Consider the following 23,631-nt stretch of genomic DNA (forward strand, 5'->3'; position numbering starts at 1 on the left):
TCGAGGGGAGGAGGGGCCACAGAAAAACAGACTGATTAAATCAAACACTAACCGGACTACATGCAATAAATTAAAGGCTCATTATAACAATAACCAGTGCAATAACATTTTAAACAGAGTGCAATAATTATGTGCAATACCTCCTTGATATCCATCCATCCATCCATCCATCTCTACTGTATCTATTCTATCTATCTTTTATTGACGATCAGGTTCGGAGTGATGTTTTATTTTGAAAAATAAAAAAATAGCATTTTCTTTCCAATAACATCCGTATCCATGCGTATGGTGGGTTTTATTTTTATGCGCTTTATGCCAGTCGTATCATTTTATATATATAAAATATATATATTTTATATAAAATATATATATAAATATATTTGATTTTATTTTGTCGTATTTACCCCACACACTTTAAAGGCCGGTCCGTGAAAATATTGTCTGACTTCACCGGTCTGTGGCGCAAAAAATGTTGGGGACTGCTGGAATAAAAAATAACGTTAGTCTGTCGCATTCCCTATTACGTCCTCCGTAGTGTAACGTCGAGTGTAGGAGGCAGGCACCACAATGTTTAACGGTGAACATAGAACTTTTATTTAACAAACACGTGTAAGCTCCGGGTGGCGCACGAGCAGCCACAAACAACACTCGCGCAGACACAAAACTTTAGACAAAGACGAGCACAAGACATTGCGCGAACGCACATTAAATAGGTGATTAACACAGACCCTCGTGATCTCGAGACAAGGCACAGGTGCGACTACGAACACGCTCACGGACAACCCACACCCACGAAAGTACTAATATGGACATAACAGCACGCAGACAACGTAGCGGCACGCCCACAGGGAAGGGTCCAGGACTGTCACCGTAACAGAACCCCCCTGCCTGGGGCTCGCTACTCCCGGAGCGACCCGCTCAGCTGGAAAGCCCCGAACCTACACCGACGGGCAGGTCCGGAGCCGCCGGGATCACGAGCTCTGAGAGCCGTCTCTCCCGATGGAGGGAACCGCCACGAACATCCCTAGTACACCCTCCCTGGGAAGACAGGGGAAAATACATTAAACAATGACACAGTCACAAACACGCACACGGGAACATTAAACACGAAGGGCACAAAAGGGAACAGGGGGTTCGGGAGAAACACTGGGGCTAACATACAAACAGGGACAGGCAGCCACGACAATGGTTGGGCTGCCTGCCAGAGCGCCAATGGTGGAGCTACCCCTCCTTGGGAAGCTAACGGAGTGGACGCAGCAGGCTGCGGAGTCCCTCCTTTCTTCGGCGCCGTGCATCCAGCGTGCGTTGCGCTGTGCGGTGCGCCCGGTGGCCTCCCTCGTGGCGCCTCGGTCGCCTTCTTGGGTGCCTTGGCCGCCTTCTTGGGCGCCACCGGAGTGGAGACTCGGCGCCGCGCACTGGCGGGTATCCGCGGCTTCACTGGAGACGCGCCGAACCCCCACCTTGGTCCGCTGGCTGCACCGCCTCCCTCGCGCGCTCCTGGAGTCGCCGACGCCTCACCCCTCGAGGTGTCCATCGCCTCCTCCGAGACACACCGGCTCAGGGACATCGGCTCCTCGGCTGTCGTGCAGCGGGACCAGTCCATGCTGCTCCCTGCTGATGGGGACCGAGGAGCTTCCTTCTCCGAGTATATGGTGCGCCCCAAGCACCCAGAGGCACTGTCTCCCTCCTCGCTCCCGCTGTCGAACCCGGAAGGGGTCGAACAAACAGACAGAGGTGGGCTGGCGCTCTCTCTCTCCCCGTAGCACACCGTTTTCTCGGAGTACAGGGACGGAGGGGGACTAACGTCCTCCCCCTCTCCGTAATACACCGTTGATTCCGAGCATACGGATGGGGGAGGGCTGACGTCTTCCTCCGCCTTCTCGGTGCGCTCGTTGGCCTCGGAGCAGACCGGCAGAGTGGGACTGGTCTCTGTCTCCTCTTCCGACCTCTGGGGCGTCGCTGACGTAGGGGAAGTGCAGCTGGCTTCACCCTCACTCTCCTCGTCTGAACACCCAGTGGAGGGAGGGCTCTCTTCCTCTCCGGGGTCGTCACTCTCGAACTCATATTCGGGAGGAGTGAGGGCAAAGGCGCCTACCCCCACCAAAAACGGCTCACTGGTCTCCTCCTCTTCGGGGAAGACCAGGAGCGGTGCGCTCCTTTCCTCCAACGCACAGCTGCCCACAGCACTGGGTGACAGTTCCACGGACGCGGGGGGGTGTCTCTCTCTCCACACGCGTACCGCGGTTTGGCGGAAGTGTTCCGCCATCTCTGCGTCTTCCGTCTCCTGAGCCGCGCAGAGCATGTATGCACAGAATGGATCCTGCTTCATGGTCCGCTCGGTGACAGGGGCTTCGCGACGCCGGACCGGGGAAGAGCCGTGGTGACGCCGGCTTTTCTTCTTCCCATTTGGTGCACGTTTGGCGTATCCGGGCATCTGTAAGGCTCATCTTTCTGTCGAGTGTAGGAGGCAGGCACCACGACGTTTAACGGTGAACATAGAACTTTTATTTAAACAAACACGTGTAAGCTCCGGGTGGAGCGCGAGCAGCCACAAACAACACTCGCGCAGACACGAAACTTTAGACAAAGACGAGCACAAGACATTGCGCGAACGCACATTAAATAGGTGATTAACACAGACCCTCGTGATCTCGAGACAAGGCACAGGTGCGACTACGAACACGCTCACGGACAACTCACACCCACGGAAGTACTAATATGGACATAACAGCACGCAGACAACGTAGCGGCACGCCCACAGGGAAGGGTCCAGGACTGTCACCGTAACACGTAGTTGCTGTTTGCAAGATCCACTTTTCAGCTAATGACCACTGATCAGATGTTTTCTTTTTGACACTGAATGCAGGAGTAGGGTTAGTCATCTAGAATTTGGATGTATTTTATGAAATTGTTGTTGAGATATATAGTTGTACTTTAAACATGTCTCCTCGATATAACAGCTGTTATGATTAATGTTTGATCTGACAGTTTCCCCCTCACTTAAGCACAATTATGTCCACTGGAGTCACAGTGGCATTAGTTTCCCTGAATACACGCTTGTGGGTGTCATGGACAAGGGGCGTTTGTGTACTATGACAGTACGACAGTTTGTATACTATGTTTATGTACTATGACAGTATGACAGTGCGTTTGTGTACTATGACTGGTCCTGAAGGCAACAGTGTGGATGGAGAAGAACGAGGGAGCAGACAGACCCAGATTCAGAGGGACTTCAGAACCAGTGTAGCTGTAATGAGATGATACAACAGGTAAGTGACAATACACCCATCTACTAAACAGCAGGACTGTAGCACTGCACGGATGTAATGGCCATAATTATCATTAAACTGTATTAGTCTTATTAGGACTAGTTTTAAAAAATCTTTAAAACAGAGTCAACTGTGGCAGTTCAAACTAAACCCAAAAAAGGCATCCCCCTAACCCAGACTAACCCCAGACGTTTACCTTAATTGTGACGGGCAGGGTGAGCAACTAAAAAGGAAGCGATCACGCCAAGTCTCAGGGAAAGAGGCTGGTTTAATTGAAAGTGCGCGAACCAAAAACCCGTGACATAGTTCCAGATTAAGGAAATAATAACCAGCAGTCAACTGGTACAAAGACAAGACATATATAGACGAACAAACAACCCTCAGGTGAGACGGATCTCGGGTCCCGCCCACCTGAGGGACGAACATCACATGACCAAAACAGGACAGCTGCCGCTGTAGACGGGGGCGACCGGCAGGGGGCCCCCCCACAACGTGACAGACCCCCCCACCAAAGCCGCACTCCCCTCCGGATGTGCGGCTTACAGCGGCAGCACACAAAACACAAAAAAGGGGCGGGAGGGTGGGGACAAGACAGGGACCCGTTCCCTGCCATCCTGGAGCTGGAACACAAAACACACATAGCTCCCTGTCACTGGACGGAGACAAGGCAGGTACCCGTTCCCTGCAGTCCTGGAGCTGTAACATAAAAAGACAGATGGAAGTTAGCTTTCCTCCCTGGGCGGGACCCTGGACCGACTGGGCCGTCAACAAGATGAAACCACGCCCCGGTCGGTCACAGGGCCCTCACGCCCTAACCGGCCTTAGGCCGCTTGAGCCCCACTGCTGTGCGCGGACCGGGAGCACCAAGCTCACCACATGTTACAGGTGTAGATGTGTGCAGGCTGCCACACTGGGGTGCGGCCACAGCAACCACCGACCACCTCCCGAACCTACCTCTCCACTCGGAGCTGACCCCTGCCTTCCGCTAGGGGTCACCCCGGCCTCCTGGGGAGTCAACCCCTCCCGGGGCCCCTCATCACAAGGTGGACTCCTCCACCCAACCCAGGAGCGCCAGAGACCAGGGCCCTGGCAATCCGCAACAGGGACACGCTGGTCACGCCGAGCTCGAAGGGGAGGGTCTCCTTCTGGAGACCTTACAAGATCCGGGAGTGTCGCAGTCCACCACCAGGAGCAACCTGCAACACATCACACACACACGCGCACATACAACACACAACACAAAAAGCGCACCTGCCCTGACCGCTGAACCCCCCTTTACCCAGGGGGGGAGGAGACCCCTTCTTAGCATGGGGCGACACCCTGTTACCAACACCCCAGGCATCCTCTGCCTACTAAAGGGGTTCAGGGGCTCCTACCTACTCAGGGGTCCCTCCCAACAGGACAGGTCTCCTAACGGAGCTGCACCTTCTGAGCCACATTTCGTGGCTCAGGAACCCCACAGCTCCCCCCTAAAAACATACTTAGGGGAGGCCCATCCGGGGGAATAACAAAATAAATAAACAAACACAACATGTAACATGCACGCGCCTCAGACTCCCTCCGTGCCATACTCAGTGGCACGGGACCTCAAATGGACCCCTCCCAACACACAATAAAGAGGGGAGCAAGAGAGGAATTACATAAAACAAAACACGCCACACGCTAGGACAAAAGGAACACGCAAAGACAGAAAACACAAACAAACGGACAGGACCCACCGATGCGCGCGCTCTGTAGAGCGTGACGCGCCTACTCCAGCTCTCTCTCTCACCATTTTCACCATGGGATCCATAGATACACGGAGAGAGAGAGCTATACACAAGTGGCATTAGCATCACGCCTACAGGGACGCGTCTCTCCGGCTCGCAGTCGCTCACCCCCGTCACCACAGGATGTCTGGTGAGCGAGGCAAAAAAGCAGAGAGACTCCCGCGTCTCACGCAGTTGAGCGTGCAGCACGCATCGGTAGACCCATCCACACACACACACATAAACACCACCAGCGAAACATTCACACAACGGCACACTCACAAACATGCTCACGTCCGCGTCATTATGTGAACAATACAACATACATACATACACACACACACGATAACGAATGTCGGACGAGCGTATTGTGAGGCACCAGAAGTTTACTGGGTGAGAGCGGAGTCTACAGGTCCCCAGCTCTAGTCACCGCCATGTTACTAACGGGTCTCAACACAAACAACATTTAAACATGGCGGGACGAGTGGAGACATTTAATAGACATTTAATTTATATAAACGGGGGCGACCGGCAGGGGGCCCCCCCACAACGTGACAATAGGCATAAAAATAAACAAATCAAACATTTGTTCTGCATTGGATTGCATTTTTACAATAACCTTCTTGAAAGCATGTGCTTTATAAAATGTTGCCTGTGTAAGGCAACACACCTGCATTTAGCATTTGCATTTATCCATTTTGTGAATGAATAACAGCTTGCCTCAGAAAATTCAGAAAAACATCAGAAAATTCTTTTTTTTTTTTTTTTTTTATGTTGGAGTATCACATTGTTATTGGCCAAGAGCTACAGGTGGGTTGGCCACCCCTGTACTATACTGTACTGTCAGCAGGCAGGAAGAACCAGGAAATGCCAGTTGTACTTGGAGATGCTCTTTATTACAATAGCTCAGTCTTAACAAAGGCTCACACCACACAAACACACAAACACTCAGTTCAGAAAGATCTGAACTGAAAGGGAAACACTGCACGGGAAATGTAAAGAAATTAGTTTATAAACATGCTAAAGACAAACAAAATACTAGACTGCTAAGTGCACACATAATGATACAAAATGATTATTAATGACTAATGAGAACATTTAAGTAAAATAAAGTCCACACTGGAGCAGTGGGACTCACCATGCACCTCCCACCATACGTTAACAAGCAGATGCCACAATACCAACCATCATTTAGACTGACATTTACACTCACCCGCCACTTTATTAGGTACACCTGTCCAACTGCTCATTAATGCAAATGTCCAATCAGCCAATCACATGGCAACAACTCAATACATTTAGGCATGTAGATATGGCCAAGACGATCTGCTGTAGTTTAAACTGAGCCCCAGAATGGGGAAGAAAGTTGATTTAAGTGAGACTTTGAACGTGGCATGGTTGTTAGTGCCAGGCGGGCTGGTCTGAGTATTTCAGAAACCGCTGATCTACTGGGATTTTCACGCACAACCATCTCTAGGGTTCATAGTGAATGGTCCAAAAAAGAGAAAATATCCAGTGAGCGGCAGTTCTGTGGGTGCAATTGCCTTGTTGATGCCAGAGGTCAGAGGAGAATGGCCAGACTGGTTTGAGCTGATAGAACGGCAACAGTAACTCAAATAATCAGACGTTACAACCGAGGCATGCAGAAGAGCATCTCTGAACGCACAACCCCCCGAACCTTGAGGCAGATGGGCTACAGCAGCAGAAAACCACACTGGGTGCCACTCCTGTCAGCTAAGAACAGGATCAATTCACACAGGCTCACTAAAATTGGACAATAGAAGATTGGAAAAAAGTTGCCTGGTCTAATGAGTCTCGATTTCTGCTGCAACATTCGGATGGTAGGGTCAGCTTTTGGTGTCAACATTTACATACAGCAGGAATCAGCAGAAGCTGAAACCAGAATATGAGTGACCTCACTGTAGGTACCATGCTAAACCAGCAGGTGGCAGTACCACTGGCAACACATTGAACAAGCTTGCTTTGACGGAAGTAAGGGTGTGTCTACAGTTCAGGTGTTTAAATACCCTGAACAGCCATTCATCTCTCTCTCTCTGGTTTGACTGACACCGAGGTTAGACCTATTAAAGAGAGGCTCCGCCACTTCTCTCTCTCTCCGGTTTTCTTTGAGAACACGCGAACTTTGCAACGACTAACAGCAAACAGCTGAAAGTCGTACTACTTAATTAACGAGCCCGAGTTACGGTGCAATCTAACCAGTAACCGATCAACGGTACCGCGACAACAGATTCACCTAACTACTTCAATCAAGCTTGCTAACGCGGCCACACGGACTGAAACAAAGGCGATCAATTCCCTGTTGTTAAACCGTGAACGAGACTCTCATTCCTGGACGATTCCCCAGCACACCTGGACGACATCGCTTTTAATCAACGAGGAGTTGGCGGTGGAAATTCCCTCCTAATTCCAGGAGAATTCAGGGAGGACGAGGAAACCACCCAAAACACTCAACACGTGAGACTCTTACCGCTGGGCATAGTTTATAGAAGGGCAAAGTTACTTGAACTGCAGAGTTAACCAAGTTTTCTGTTAATACATTCTGAATGTTTAACTTTGTCATAAACTTCGTTAAGATTTGTACACACAAGTTCTCCACCTGGCATGCAATCTCCATGTTTTATCTTCTGAATATTTGACAACTTGTAGTTCCCATTCTCAGACACACTACATTAATTTTTGGTTAGTAAGCCAGCGCCATTACTCTTTGTTCTGACCACGTTGGAATAAACCAGCTGAGCTCATTAACATACAGTCGCGCTGCTCTACTGTTTAAAGTCGGCGCCATTTTAGTTGCTTTGTTCTCCATAGGAGAACTGAGATTACAACTCCGCCTCCTCACACGCGCACAAGCGCGCACACTTACTCCTCCCCTTTTTTTTTACACACACACACACTAGATGCTGAGTCTTCACTGTAAATATACTGATCCATGTTGATGCTCTTTGTGTTTTAGAATAGTTGGTTTTAAATGTATCATTTATTTTCACCAAATTGTCTGTGTTGATGTCATTCAAAAGTGGTTGTTGCCAAAACCTCCAAAGAATTCATTGTTAAATCCTTCAGATACCAAACCATTCATTACCTTTAGTTGATAACTAAACTTGTGGTTCTGGTATAATTAGAATATGAGACTGATTCTAAAATTAATGAGACTGATTAATAATTAAGGTAAAACAAATTATATCTACTTTAAAGGATTAGTAGGTGAAACCCCTACATAATTGGTGCCCCTGCGTGAGGGAGATTTCTGGCTCAACCATATTTGTTTGATATCAACCATATTTTTCATATCACAGGCTTTCAAGCCATTAGAATAGGACCATCTCCAAATTCGCCAGAAGAGGGCGCCAGAGCGCTTCCCAAGTCTTCCTATAGAGGAAAGCTAGTACTTGGTAACTACAGTTTGGTGATAGTGTTATAATTTGATTACCATTTGGTTACTATTCACATTCATTGAGCAATCAACTGAAGATCAGTATATTTATTTTACTCATTTAATTTCTGATTACTTCAATAGTAATTCAGTTGCTTTAATTTGTGTGGCATCCCACTGATTTCCCCTGTACTGCAGAAGTATTAGGATAATTATTTAGCACAGTTATCAGACTTCACTGTCTTTGTATAACTTCACTGTTGCAGTCTTTGGTCCAGTGTGCTAGTGTTTAGTTTCAGAGACCATAATCACCTTTGGCACAATTCTTTTTACCCCAGTTTCAATTTGGCTTGTCCACCTAGGTAATTACCCTTTTTACCTGCCCAGACACAAGGTCCTGGCACAATAGCTAAGCCAGATTGTACTGAAGCTGACTTGATTTTGTCCCTTTTTTTGAGCTAGTCTATAAGTACATTTAGACTAACCATGGCTTTTCTAAAACAGAATACTTGTCAATCTTTGCTTCAGCTCCTTCAGATGCTTGAACCAGGTAGGAAGGATGTTGACAAACCTCTAAAGGACTACTTTGAGGAGACCCCTACCGTTCCAGATGTAGTTTTTAAAATGTTCCTTCTATGTCAGCAGCAGGCTCGCTTAGAAGTAGAGGCACTACGCAAGGAAAATAGACTCCTCAAACAGGATACTGCTAAGCTCAGTTCTGAGGTTGAGAGCCTTCGCCACAACCTCCAACTGACCACTCATGCGCTGAATGACGTGCTCACCGTAAGTGAACGTCACACGGGCTTAACAGAAACTGCCCGCCTCCAAAGGGAGAGTGAGCTTGCTCGTGCGAGTGCGCAAGATTTCCTTGCAACTAGATCTGGCACCTCTAGACCTTCTTTATTAGTTACAGTAGAAAGCCCATATAGTCGGCACTCCACGGGTGATGATGCACCTGTTGTACATCCTAAGGCCCCGGCTCCAGTCCCCATGAGTCTTAGATTAGATGTAACTAGTTCTTCCTCAGAGTATCCATATGATACTACTGATGGTTCAGCTTCTGAAGCTCAAAGTGAAGCCTCTGTGGAGAATCACCCTCCTAGAGCAGATGCCCCGTCTGCATCCTCTTGCTACGAGTCAGCAGAGCCCTCTTACTCGTCCTTAGCTTCTGCCCCCTTACTCTTGAGTAACAAAGAGAGTAATATTAATCCTGCTATGTATTTTGGCCCTCCTTTTTCTCTGCATGATGTCCAGACCAGGGACATCCCGTCAGGTACAGCAGCTAGGAAGCCTTACTTAAAAGCTGAGCATCATTCCACTGACCCACGCACAGGCTGGCACAGTGACGTACATGTTCCAGCTTCTTCCTCAAGGAGAAATGCAGGTATTTCTCAACTTGAGATGCGCAAAGGCTCACTGTTGCCCCCTATGGACAGAGACCAGGAAGGTAGAAAGCATGCTGGTGACCATTATCCTCCGCATGATGTCCAGACCAGGGACATCTCATTAGGTACCACAGTTAAGAAGCCTTGTATGAATGCTGAGCATCATTCCACTGACCCACGCACAGGCTGGCACAGTGACGTACATGCTCCAGCTATTTCCTCAAGAGGAAGTGCAGAAATTTCCCAACTTGAGATGCACAAAGGCTCACTGTTGCCCCCTATAGACACAGAGCAGGACGGCAGAAGGCATGCTGATATACACCGCAGGCAGAATGTACAGACAAGGGACGTCTCACCAGGTAGAGCAGATGACAGTCCTTACCTAAACACTGAGCATCATTCCACTGACCCACGCACAGGCTGGGAGAGTGACGTACATGCTGCAGCTCTTTCCTCAAGGAGAAATACAGATATTTTTCAACTTGAGATGCGTAAAGGCTCATTACTGCCACCTAGACACAGAAAGACAGGAGGCAGTAGGCATCCCATTGACCATGAGTTACACCACTTGGATAGTGAAGGTCCACCTTCCTATTCTAATAGACATGTCCTTGAACATTTCCCTCGGTTAAAGCTGCTAGATTCACTAGCCAAGGACATGGAGCCATTCAACCCAGCAAGTCCAAACTACCATGTTGAAGACTACCTCAAGGAAATTGAGTGTAGCCTCTCAGACTTGCCCTATGCAACAGAACGAGAGAAAGTGAAGCTAATTTGGAAAACCACCTCTAGATCAGTTCACAGGTTCATAGAGTCACAGCCGTTTTCCATTAGGGAGAGTTACACTCAGCTTTGCAAAGCCCTCGCTGAGGAGTATTCCCCTTTCTTTGACGAAGCGTCAGCATTCATGTCAGCCATTAACATTAAGCACAAGCGTTCAGAGCATCCCAGAGACTACTTTAATCGCTTGAAACAAACATTTTTCCAGGGAAAGAATGGACCCGGTCTCACAGAAGACCGAACCTTCAAATCCCTATTTTTGCACAATCTCCACCCTTGTGTGAGAACCCATGTCTCACTTTTAGCACGCCAAGGTGACCTGTCGATGCGTGAGATCAGAAAGACCACGCAGACAGTTTGGGAGACTGTTGTGCAGCCCAGTCTGCCTGAAGGAGACTCCAAAGAGCTCCAAGATCCTCCCTATGTTTTCCCTGTAAATTCAAACACTGTTCTTTCTGCAGGCCCCTCTCACTACTCTCGCCACAGGGACAGAGCCAAGAGGTGGAAAGAGAGGCAGAACCAGTGGAAGGGGGGACAGCCATAGATAAGGATCAGTTAGTGGACCTCCAGCCTGAGCCAGGGGGGAGGCAGAACTGACTTTATATGAAGTTACATGTAAACCTTCAGCCTGTAAACATGTAGCTATGTTTCCAGATCTCTAACCCTTTAAAGGGAGATGTTCCTGGCATCATCTCCGCTCACAGTTCTGTAGTTTCAATGCAGTAGGTTCTCTACTAAGGGGGGTGTACCCGGCGTTACCTCCTAACTTCTACATTTTACCCCTCACACAGATCTTATTCTCTCCTCTACCAGTATAGCAAGTGTGAGATACTTAAATACTTGTCTATCACAGGATAGGATGAGGCATTACACCTCAGTTAAACCCCCATTTACATTTTACTAGATCTCACAAGAAGCCACACTCTAACTGGACATTAACCCAAATGTTTTAGTCCAGCAAGATCTTTCCTTTAAAGCATTGTTAGGTTTGTTCCAGCCAACAGACTAACACCAACATGTGCTAACTCCACACCTTTCTCCATGCCTGATGTATTTCCTCTTTTCCATCAAAGGCATTTAATCCTGCATGTGACCTTGTTTTCTTATTGTAAAGCCAAGAGAAATCTAAGCCATGCATTAGTATCCTTTCATTGTTTTTCTTGATTTGGTTAACCTTAGTTACTGTTCAAGAACTGCCCAGTAGTGAACTTGTTGCCCAGATGTGTCTCTACAGCGTCTCCCAGCCATCTCATGGATAATGCTATGAGCGGGATGGACAACTTGACTCATGGAATTGATCACCTCCCAGTGGATGCTACAAGGAACATGGACTGCATGGATAACCTTTTGTGCTCTTCAGGACTGTGACGTCAGCCCCAGTCTGAAGACCAAGGGGGGAATGTAGGTACCATGCTAAACCAGCAGGTGGCAGTACCACTGGCAACACATTGAACAAGCTTGCTTTGACGGAAGTAAGGGTGTGTCTACAGTTCAGGTGTTTAAATACCCTGAACAGCCATTCATCTCTCTCTCTCTGGTTTGACCGACACATAGGTTAGACCTATTAAAGAGAGGCTCCGCCACTCCTCTCTCTCCGGTTTTCTCTGAGAGCACGCGAACTTTCATACGACTAACAGCAAACAGCTGAAAGTCGTATTACTTAATTAACGAGCCCGAGTTACGGTGTAATCTAACCAGCAACTGATCAACGGTACCGCGACAACAGATTCACCTAACTACTTCAATCAAGCTTGCTAACGCGGCCACACGGACTGAAACAAAGGCGATCAATTCCCTGTTGTTAAACCGTGAACGAGACTCGCGTTCCTGGACGATTCCCCAGCACACCTGGACGACGTCGTTTAATCAACGAGGAGCCTGCGGTGGAAATTCCCTCCTAATTCCAGGAGAATTCAGGGAGGACGACAAAACCCCAAATCCTCAACACGTGAGACTCTTACCGCTGGGCATAGTTCATCAAAGGGCATAGTTATTTGAACTACAGAGTTAACTAAGTTTTTTTGTTAATACATTCTGAATGTTTGTGTTTAACTTTATTTTCATAAACTTCGTTAAGATTTGTACACACAAGTTCTCCACCTGACATGCAATCTCCATGTTTTATCTTCTGAATATTTGACAACTTGTAGTTCCCATTCTCAGACACACTACATTAATTTTTAGTTAGTAAGCCAGCGCCATTACTCTTTGTTCTGACCACGTTGGAATAAACCAGCTGAGCTCATTAACATAGTCGCGCTGCTCTACTGTTTAAAGTCGGCGCCATTTTAGTTGCTTTGTTCTCTATAGGAGAACTGAGATTACAACTCCGCCACCTCACACGCACAAGCGCGTGCACGCATTACACACCTCCCCTTTTTACACACACACACACACACACACTAAATATCCAGTCTTCACTGTAAATATACTGATCCTTGTTGATGCCGTTTGTTTTAGAATAATTGGTTTTAAATAAATGTATCATTTATTTTCACCAAATTGTCTGTGTTGATGTCATTCAAAAGTGGTTGTTGCCAAAACCTCCAAAGAATTCATAGTGAAATCCTTCAGATGCCAAACCATTAAATACCCATAGTTGATAACTAAATGTTATGGTTCTGGTATAATTAGAATATGAGACTGATTCTAAATTAATGAGACTGATTTAATAATTAAGGTAAAACAAATTATATCTACTTTAAAGGATTAGTAGGTGAAACCCCTACATCACCCATAATGACATTTGATCTCACACTGCTGGTATATGGCCCTGATGAAATTTGAGAGTGGGACAAGAAACAGACACAAACTAATGAGAAAAAAAAGATATAACTCATAAAATAAGCCATGGCTAGCCTGGATGGTTTAGTAGAGGGATGGATAGAGAGGTGGATGGTGTGTGGTGTAGCAGTGGTTGATGGTATGTGGTAGGAGCTCTCAACAGACTCGTAGCTTGTTCTGTGTCACAGTGGCTCAAAGGGAATAAAAAATAAAGTCTCATCTGTAACAAAGAGAAAAAAAATCTAGGAAAATTTCTAGGAACATGAATTGTGAGTACATCTTTCTTTGAGTAATGGTGTTCCCCTCACTAACCACTCTAATCAGGAATTTGGTTAAATATGTCCCCAACTGTTTAATCCCACATACCTTAACTACACCACGCTCAATTTAAGGGATGAGAGCAACCTACAACCCCTCCAAGTAAACAAGTGGTGTTCCCTCAAAGAGGCCCAATATTCCCGACAAGGTGGGTTCAACTAAATCAACAACAGATGGCTGCAGCTTAAGTCATTTTGGGCAGCAAGGAAACCCGTTGGTTTGCCAACTAAAGAAAAATACAGATTTACCTTTTTCCAAAGGTGCAGACATCTACACTTTGTATGTGCACACAACTCCACTATGTATATGAATGTTATATTTTAATGTCAAACTATAAAATGTATTATGCATGTACTGTATTTCAAATTGTCCTCTCTCTGTTTCGGTTTCGAAATAACTCCCATCATCATTTCTCCTTAGCGACTCGTGAGTCCGCGCATAAATCCCGAATTCTCATTGGACAGTTTTCTTTGCTATATAAACGCGTGACGACGTTACTGATTCTAGTAGAAGAGAACGTTAAGTTCACACACTATATGAACGTCTTAATCAAGAACCAAAGTAGCATAATTCGTAGTTTATTTAAAGTTTCTTGCACGACTTTGTGGTCTGCTGTAAGATGGAGTACAGTAACGCGATCATGAAAGTGCTGGTTTTCCTCGCGTGCACTACTCATCTGGCGTTGGCTGGTAAGTTCGAATGAAATATTTTTAAATTAGGTATAATCATAGTTATATGGTTGTTTAAAAATATCTCATGGTTCATTGCAGTGCACTTTCAAATATATATAGGTTAAGAATTTGACAGATTGGGTAGTGAGAAATTACGTTAAATGTATGTGGATTTCTGAACGTGGACCGGAATTCTACCGCCTTCACCATCTATTCTGAATAGCACTAGCACTCCCAGATAGCAAAATGCATTCGGCCTGGATCTGGGCAGGAACTGTCATAAAACGGACCTGGGCCTTCGTCCAAACGCACAACGGTCCAGTCTCAGTATGGATGTGGCGTACGGACTCAGAATGACACCGGACCGGCACCACGCCAGATCTTTGTAGTTTTTGTGTTCCTTCGGCCCAAATGCGGCTCAGATCCACTTACCGCTTACTATCCACCGACCGGCTCCGGATCAGCTGCGATTCAGCTGCGCGTTTATGGGGTTGTTAAGCTGTGACGCATCATCTTTGCGAAACGTCACGTCCGGGTCCAAACACTCGCTGCATTGAGTCCCTTAATATGCCGCAGTGCTGTGTGCCCTGCTGTTTTAACAGATCCGAGTCTAAAACAACGACCCTTTTGTCTTTCTACCGCTTTCCTTGCAATGAGAAAGAGAGAAGAAAATGGGTGCAGTTGATAAGGTAAGTTCTATTTCTAAAAAAAATCTTGACAGTGCCTCCGTGGGCGCTAATGCTAGCTAGCTAACCCCACAGAGAAAAAAAAGCCAACTTGCCCCTTTTTGGATTGCTTGATATTCTAGCTATGGGTTTAATACAATGTTTCTTGCCACATACAGATATTTTAGTTCTTGTTTTGTTTTATTTGTTGTCCAGCTAAAGTAAAGATAGCTCTGGTTAACTTAGCTAGTGGCGCTAACACTAGCTAGATTAGCTAGCTCGTAAAAGGCAACACCAGGATATCTTTTTGGATATCCTTGATATATTGTATGGATACACACACAACGGTTAGCTGATCAGGAGTGTCCGTAAAAATACCAAGCAAAAATACAGCTGATGCTACTGTTGCATCCTATATTTACCTTTTTCAGTATGCATATACATTACTGCTTAGCCCGTTTCCATTAGTTTATTACTGCCGTACACTTACCATACATAATTCTCACATTTTATTGCAATATATATATATACACACACAATTTTATAAGGTCCTTATTTCTTTAGCACTTTGTTAGAGGAACCCAAGTAAGCTGTGACTAATGATTAATGATAATTTTTTCTTCTTTTACAGACGTGAAAACTTCACCCCAAACTGCAACTCCAGGGTGTGTAGTTGGCACTTTCCCAATGGCAAAGCTGCTGGACCTTCGCGATTCGCTTGGAACCAGGGAAAGGCTTTTCATTTTCCTGACCACCCCAGCAATCCCCCTAAGCAGAAGAAGCAGATTGTCCCTTCCAGTGATGATGCAACAGACACAGGACACACAGCTGACATGGCAACCCCACAAACCCCTACTACAGCCCAACCAAGTCTTGTCATGCTTGAGGTTGAGAATGACATGCTTAGAGAAGAGAACAAAAAATTGAAAGAACAGTTGGAGAAACAAAAGCAAACCTTTTCTTTCAGTCAGATTTCCTCCCATCCTAACAAAGTCCAATACTACACTGGATTACCTGATGCTGCCACAGTATTTTTTTTGGAAGCACTTCTTTCTAGATTTGAGCTACAGTATCATTCTGATTGGACTGTCCAAATTATGCCCCTTATTGATCAGTTACTCCTTACTTTGATGAAGCTTAAATTGAATTGTGGCCATGTAGACCTTGCAACAAGGTTTAATTGTAGCACAGCAACTGTAACTAACATCTTTACCACCATCATCTGTGCTCTGTATGATATTTTGTGCAAGGATATCTCCTGTGCAAGGATACATGTGGAGCAGTCTATTCAGAGGCTGAAACTGTTTTGCATTTTGGACCACATCCCTTACCAGTACAGGAAATATATTAACAAGATACTGAAAGTATGTGTGTGTCTTACAAATTTGCAAACCCCAATTCTCCGTGAAATTCAATGAAATATCTGATGTATGTAAATCAGTTAGCAGGACAGTGGCAAATTAAAACATGTTTACAATTATTGTGACTGAAGAATGATTTACACAACTTTGCAGAAAACCTTTATTAAAAAAGTAAAACCAGATTAAAATGTTTGTCTTTTTTACATTCAGGAACATGTTAGTGTTGTGATGTGCTACAACCTAATTCACTATAACTCAATCTGCACTTGTAATGCATTGAACAATTAACTTAGAATGTGTGGTAGGAAAATATCCTTATAAAAATGTTCGAGAATGTCAATGTTAAGCACCCATGTTAGGTCTTTGAGCACTGGGAGAATGACCAGGTCAAGAGGAGTCCATACAAGTAGATGACAACAGTTAGCTTTGGTCAGATGTAGGTTGCCTTGGATCTGATGCCAATAGTGGTGAGTTTGTTTTAGTTTGAGGGAACTTGTCTCTTCATCCAGCTCTAGAAAAAAGTCTCTCTTACTCTCTGCTGCCTGCTGGACAGTCTTAGTTCTGGCGGACCATGGGCATTTCACCTCAATGATGCAGTCATCAGACACTGTCCCATCTGGAGATCCACCAAGTAGACCACTGTCAGACAGGAACAATCCCCTCTCCTGGATCACCACACCAGCGTCCGCTGTGTACTGCTGCTTTGCCCGCGACTCATGTAGGATTCCCCAATCACATGCCTTTAATAAAAACACAGTCACTTACTCTTAGATACACATAACTTAAGTTGAAATATTCATGAAGACCCACAACTTACTTTAGATCCTTCTTTGAGGTTGTACTGGCCAAGCAGTGTTTTGAATAAGGAAGGGGGGTAAGATTTCCGCTGAACTGCTGCCAAGACCAAACCAAAATTGCTTGCCGTGATTCGTTTCTTGCGATATGCTGACCTGTTATACATAAAAACAAAACAAAGAATTAAATCAATTTATAATTAGTTACATGTTAAAATACCACACATGCACAATGTCCCACAAATTAAGACAACAAATTACAACCATGTCTAAATTATGTGTACGGGTTGTCAAGCTGCTTACTTAATTTATGCTTTGCATACATTTTGTTAAGTTGCATTTCTTACCATAATGGGTTCTTTGCTTGCCCAAATGTAGCTCCCTCAATCTGTTGCTTCTCCTCAGTGGTGACGGCGAGTGATGATAGCACATAAAGAGCCTTGTCCTCAGCCTGGCCATAACCTGGGCTGCTCACTAGCCCATCAAATGTCTTGATGGGGAGAGATGTCTAGATTTAAAGTTAAGCACATAGTGTTGAGATTTAGGTTAGGTGCCAACATATTTTGGTGCATACAAAACACCTGTAAATAAAATGTGAAATTCTATGTGAAATTGTTTTTGGGTGCAGAGAATCATAAGTGCAAACTTGTCTAATTTCCATGGGTTTACACATTTCTATGTATTGTAAGTCATGTGTCAAACCATGATCTTGACATTAAACAATATGTAATCGCTTTATCCCAGTCAAAATACTCAATGTAGTGCAATTGTGCTGTTTCTGGTAATGTGAAGGGCATATTAGAGTACAAAATACAGAAGTCATACCTGAGGCGGTTCAGAACTCAAAATCCACCCCATTCCAGTAAAACGCCCAAGCTGTGACAAAGATGCCAGGGCCCATTCCTTGTCATGTTGTGTGACAGGTCTTTTGATTCCAGCTTAAATAAAATGGAGTAACATTAGTAATTATGACTTATTTTATTACACACCTTTAATTGTAGATTTTTAAAACATGCAATATACACTATAGTCTCTCTCTAGTCTGCTCTAAAATAGATTAACTATTCTATCTATCTTTAATAGATTAAATTGTGAGAGTTTATCAGAACTATTCAATTAATAAAAGTTAATCTCACAAAATTCAATGGCTTTGAAATTACATGGTTCAGGTGTGTTGCCAGCAGGCTGAATGTGAGGGGCTGAATGTCCTCCAGGACCAGGTTTGGAAACCGCAACTTAAAACTGCATAGCGTTAAGCTAATAAACCATGCAACATTGACATCAATTGCAAATTATTTACTAACCTCGTGATGTGGATGGGGCCATCTCAGATACTCTCTTGGCTGCAATTTCGTCCGTTTTCGGTGTCTTCTCCCTTTTCCACACGCATTCCACATCGGTGCGGGACACGTTTTTCTCCACCCAAATCAACAAGGCTGCCATATGATGGCACTTGTCTTTACCGATTGGGCAAACGCAGCTGCTGTACCTCACTGACTGACCCTCAACGTGTACCTGTATTAAACGTTATTTGACCCATACTCACTTCAGTCACCACACCTCAACCTCAATTCACCTCAACTCACCTCAACCTCGTAAATCGTCTTTTTCATGGACGCCTGGACTCTACCCCATGGGTTAAAGCAAGAAATTTTCATTTGACTGAAAAATTTTTCCTGGCAAACGACAATGCCAGCAATTACTGAAAATGTAGTGTAGTTGGGACATGGCCTCTTTTGCCTAATTCTACACAATAAACACATTTATAAAGTATATTTATCTAAACAGCCTGTGTAAGGAGAGAAGAGAGAATGAACACCTGAGCAATAAATGTACATAAATGTTTATATAATGGAGTTATCTGGGGGTCCTCTTCCAGAAAATTATTTAAAGATCAAGTCAAATTTAGTGAATCCTGGTGAGAGGTATGAAGCTCTCTTGTTTTTATCAGATTCACCATCGCAAAAACATAAGCCGTAAGATTACATGCTTTAAGTAGGTATGCTACAAAAAATTAACACCACTGGATAGAGCTTTTAAATACAAACAGAACAACACCATCCATGTTAAGCCTGGTTTAAGCCTTTATACTTGACGCAGCACGAGTGGCGTGAGCAGCGCGAGGGTCCGCACGCCGAAAATGACGTAATCGCGGTGGCTCCACCCGTGCGCGAGAGCCTCGCAGTTTTGTAACTTCGCGCGCACAGCGCTTCAGCGCAGTGAACCAAGTCATGTTTGCCGGGTTCATACACCTTTATAAGGTGGAATTAAAGCACTTGTACGTCACTTTCAAGGTCCATTTCAACGCGTTCTCAACGTTAAATTTAAGTTAAATATTTATACATATACTCGAAATGACTCGAAATAATTGGCTTTTTATCACATTATTTAATGGTGGTTTATTTTCAAAACGCCCAATCTTAACGTCTTCACGTTCTCTCATGTTTCGTCCTGGAATTACAAGAGGCTCGTATTTGTTAACTGTTCAGTCAGACAGATATTTGTTGTGAAACGAAGTAGTTACATTTTCAAGCATTTTAAAGTACTTTAGCCTAAATTCCAGCACTAATGCAACATTACAATTTGTCAGGTAAATGTTCATTCCCCTGTTTTGAGGGGTGTTTCTTTATACTACCACATATTGCTTCGGACTACACTGCAAAAAGAATGTGACGCAGCAAGTAGCCTCCGCCGTTCGTGCAGGTGTACAGAGTCGCGCGCTACGATCACGCCAGGCAGGAGGGGGGTAAAAACTTTTCTACGTAACATCCGCAAATCTGAAGACGGAATGAACCGCAAGTCAATCAAATGACACCGCCGTCATCCATCCAGCGCTGATGAGCGCCAGTGAGAATCATATTTCGGCCACAAAACAGATAGCACGCGCGTGTGTTGTTTATTATGATTTGACGGATTTTTTCCCCAAAAAAATCAAATGACGGAAATCCGTCGTAGTGACGGAGAACTTTAACCCATGCTCTACCCCTAAATATACCACCTGGGAGAACAGATACACTTAGTACTCTATTGGAGTTGAAAGAGTTTAGACCTTTTTTAACCCTCAATGGTGCCTCACTAAAGAACGAAGTTATCGTAAACAGGTTTACAGGCTCCGCCATCCTTGTTTGTTTGGACCCGGAAGCGGCTGAAACGTCACGCGTGTCGTCACACTTAACAAGCGGATAACGGTGTGCTTACTACTATAATGCAGTCCTGGCGCCGCCCTGCTCTGCAGTCTATTGAGGTTCCACTGTTTTAATACACGCATGTAAATGGCTGAAACGGCTGTTTAATTAACTAATTACTTGAATCAGGTTTGCTGACAGAAGAAACAGCAATATATGAAGGGCAAAAGACAGGAAAAATTAACATGAAGCTATCTTACCTGTCTAGTTCTAGTAAAATATAATGCTTTCCCTACTAGTTTACACTTATTAATTTTTCAACCAAATTGAAATGCAATGCAATATTTATTTAATTAGTTTTAAAACATTAAAAATTCTGAATAAATGTAATCAGTCAATAGTTTTTTATTTGTATTATTCATAGTTCTGTCCTTTCACTTCCACAATTTGAATAAAAACAAATAAACAATAAATAAAACAAATTCTTTTTTTCTACCAAATTTATTTTTTGTAAAACTCACATACATATCTGTGTAATATTCTGGTATGACTGTGTATAAACACCACCACAGGACATTTTCACTGCTTGTTGCATGGCATGCTGAGTTATTTCAGTGTCTGTTGCTCCTGCAGAAGTTGGACATTTCTGAACAGAACCTAAACACAAACACAAATTAATGAGAAAGCAGTGCTGGACAACAGAATATTAACCACAGCTAATACAACAAAAAGAAAAAGGAAGGAGTTAAAAATAAATTAGTAGACAGGCCAGCACATATTACTAGACTATTCACGTTTACATGCAATTAATAATTTGGTAACACATTTTAACATTTAACATGTGATTTGGTACATCTGTTTTCAACGTGGAATCCCTACAAAACAACATTTTCTATAGATCAAATGGCAAACCCTGTTAAACGATGCACAGAATAATCTGCAACTTGCAGCAGTACACTGAACAAAAACTCATGCTCTAACAAATGGTCTAAATATACAAATACACTATATAATAACCATAATGATATGCCTAAATTTATCCACACACAAAACAACTAAACTGTTTGCAGTCTTTTAGTATTATCTTCTGTTGGTCTCAAACAAACTCTTACTCTGTACCCTTGCAACACGTACTGACATATGGGGACTAAAGTACTGAAATAATGACTGAACAGTACATCTTTTGTTTTATTTTTTCTCAAATCCAATGAACAAATACTTGTATTAATACTTACGTATGAGTATAGTTTTGCTCCCCATTTTGTGGAATGCTTTTTTCCCATTGACCCCTTTCCAGTTTATTTTCTTTGAAACACTGCAAGAGAAGAGGCGTGCCAGGATATTCCAGGTTACTTTCTTTGTATCTAGTCCCCCAACAGATGACAAAGCAGAAACCTGTGTGTGAGAACAAACACATATGTAATCGGTCGGGTATTGCAGCGCAATATAAATACGGGAAGCGGGGCAGCCCGGCAGTAGAATGTTCTGCACACTGCCGTGCCTGTATTGCCGACCGAGCCAGACCAACGGTGTACTGTCGCTACGCTCATTTGCAGAATGCTCAGCACACTGTCGTGGAAATAAAAGTTACATCCCCGCACTCTGTGTCCATCGTCATTGAGAGCAGGGCGGTCGAACACCCGACGGAGAGGTCACACATAAATGCAAAATACATGAACCACCGACAGCTTGCATCTATATATACACTGTAGGAGCCGTGTCATATTTGCAGCTTTAATGGTTTGTTCTGAGTGTGCGCCCTCTATAGGTGAGCCGTTCCTATAAATTGGCGACTGAGATGCAGAGCCGGAGAGGGGCAGACCAGCAATACCATTGTTGACCTCAGCTGGTTCAGTTGGCACTCCAGTTCGCTTGTTGTGAGGCCTGCAGCCATTGGGGCCTGCTAACCAGAGCAACTCCGCTTACTTGGGGATACGTAAAGACTTCATGCTACTATTGCTGTTTTCATTTGTTACTTTGGTTTTTTCCTTTTTTCTTTGTTTAAACATTTGCTTGCAATAAATATCAGCATCAATCAGAAGTCGATTCTCTTTGGATTTATTGGAGGCCAGCTGCGAGTCCGACAATAACACTGCCCTCTCCTGAGTGGTAAAGACAATCTATCTGGAGATTGGAGGCAAGGGGTTACAGGACAAACCCTAAACTGTTTTACCATTACAGTACGTCAACAATGTGCTGTGGATTATTCGCGGATTGAATCCTTGGAATTGCACTTGTTTGAGGACAACAGGAAGCTGCGGCCTCACAATGGCAAGTTGAACAATGAAATGCTTCAACGGAGGTTCGTGCCTTTCAATGTCAGATTTGGATGGGTTTCTCGTTAATACATAATACGGGAGGAATTTAGAAGTAAATTCGGTCTAAGATTTTTTAGATGATGGACTGCGATTTTGTTTGTATCTGCTTTTGAACGTATCCAGTCCTGTAGCGTTTAGTGAATTTGGTTCGATTTTTGTGATTTTTGAAAGTGGCTTTTTTCAGTAAGTATGGCTGAGAAGGCAATGACCGACGCTTTGAATGGTGACACGGCGGCACGTTTGCGCTCAGCCAGATCTGGATAAATGTCTCATATCACTCGGAGAATGAACATTTTGAATCAGTTGATGGCCAGCAAAGATTATATTGATAAAGTGAAGGTAAACATGTCTAAATTCAGTGAATACCTCTCCGAGTTTGACGAATTACATACATCTTACGTCGGTATGTTAAATGAGGAAGAGCGCGTTAAAGACGATGAAACATGGTATCAGTCAAGACGAGCTCAAATAACTGCTTTTACCGCAAACGTGGAAGAATGGATTATGGCTGTGGAGAATCCCAGTTCCATTACCACTGTTTTTTCTGATAATGTTGATGCTGAGTCCGACTTTAACGACGCTGCATCGCACAAGTCAACGGAATCAAACGCATCAAGTGAGACGTCAAAGTCATTGCGCATTAACACAGAGGCTGAGAGAGCTGCTTTAATGGCTAAAGCTTTGAAATTACAAGAGAAACATGTTATTCAGGAACAGGAAGAAAAGCTTAGGAAAAGGAGGGAAACTTTAGAATTGAGCGCTGAGATAGATGCAGCAACTGCGAAAATAAACTATTTAAAAAAGGCTGCAGCTGAGCCTTATTTAGTATCAGTACCTTTGTTAGGTGCTGAAGCCATCAAAGCCACAGCCGACACTTTAGCTGCCACACATGTTCCATTGGGTGAAATGTTGACCAGCTCTCTTAATCTTTATGGAACGTCCAATCCAGCAGTCAGGCCTAAAGCAGGCGTTCATGTACAATTTCCCATACTTGATGTGGGCTCAGATGCTGATTATAC

At 44.4% G+C, this 23,631-nt stretch overlaps 2 protein-coding genes and 1 long non-coding RNA gene across 3 annotated transcripts in view; 1 reads left to right on the top strand and 2 right to left on the bottom strand.

The window, feature by feature from the left end:
- The window catches only part of LOC143510009 (uncharacterized), a 32,839-nt gene extending 17,979 nt beyond the window's left edge, over nt 1-14,860 (bottom strand). Inside the window, exon 1 of the long non-coding RNA XR_013129862.1 lies at nt 14,782-14,860. This is a non-coding gene — a long non-coding RNA (uncharacterized LOC143510009). The remainder of the gene's footprint in view (nt 1-14,781) is intronic.
- The window catches only part of LOC143510004 (DLA class I histocompatibility antigen, A9/A9 alpha chain-like), a 78,733-nt gene continuing 69,268 nt past the window's right edge, over nt 14,167-23,631 (top strand). Inside the window, exon 1 of the mRNA XM_076998957.1 lies at nt 14,167-14,367. Coding sequence (XP_076855072.1) covers nt 14,298-14,367 — 70 coding nt within the window. The 5' untranslated portion in view covers nt 14,167-14,297. The remainder of the gene's footprint in view (nt 14,368-23,631) is intronic.
- Nucleotides 16,522-19,838, bottom strand: LOC143510005 (uncharacterized). The gene is made up of 5 exons (XM_076998958.1): nt 18,474-19,838; nt 17,995-18,107; nt 17,517-17,677; nt 17,193-17,325; nt 16,522-17,115 (listed from the first exon to the last, which is right to left on the bottom strand). Exons 1-5 carry the CDS (start codon nt 18,610-18,612, stop codon nt 16,660-16,662), a joined length of 1,002 nt encoding a protein of 333 aa, XP_076855073.1. The 5' UTR covers nt 18,613-19,838; the 3' UTR covers nt 16,522-16,659.

Source organism: Brachyhypopomus gauderio, chromosome 3, assembly GCF_052324685.1.
Source record: "Brachyhypopomus gauderio isolate BG-103 chromosome 3, BGAUD_0.2, whole genome shotgun sequence".
In the NCBI taxonomy this organism is placed as follows: Eukaryota; Metazoa; Chordata; class Actinopteri; order Gymnotiformes; family Hypopomidae; genus Brachyhypopomus; species Brachyhypopomus gauderio.

Excerpts from the sequence above, each read along its gene's own strand:
- LOC143510005 (XM_076998958.1), bottom strand. The coding sequence starts at position 18,612 with ATGGCAGCCTTGTTGATTTGGGTGGAGAAAAACGTGTCCCGCACCGAT. Across the intron at positions 17,678-17,994 it reads TGAGTTCTGAACCGCCTCAG|ACATCTCTCCCCATCAAGAC; the intron begins GTATGACTTCTG and ends CTTTAAATCTAG. Across the intron at positions 17,326-17,516 it reads CAAGCAAAGAACCCATTATG|GTCAGCATATCGCAAGAAAC; the intron begins GTAAGAAATGCA and ends TATGTATAACAG.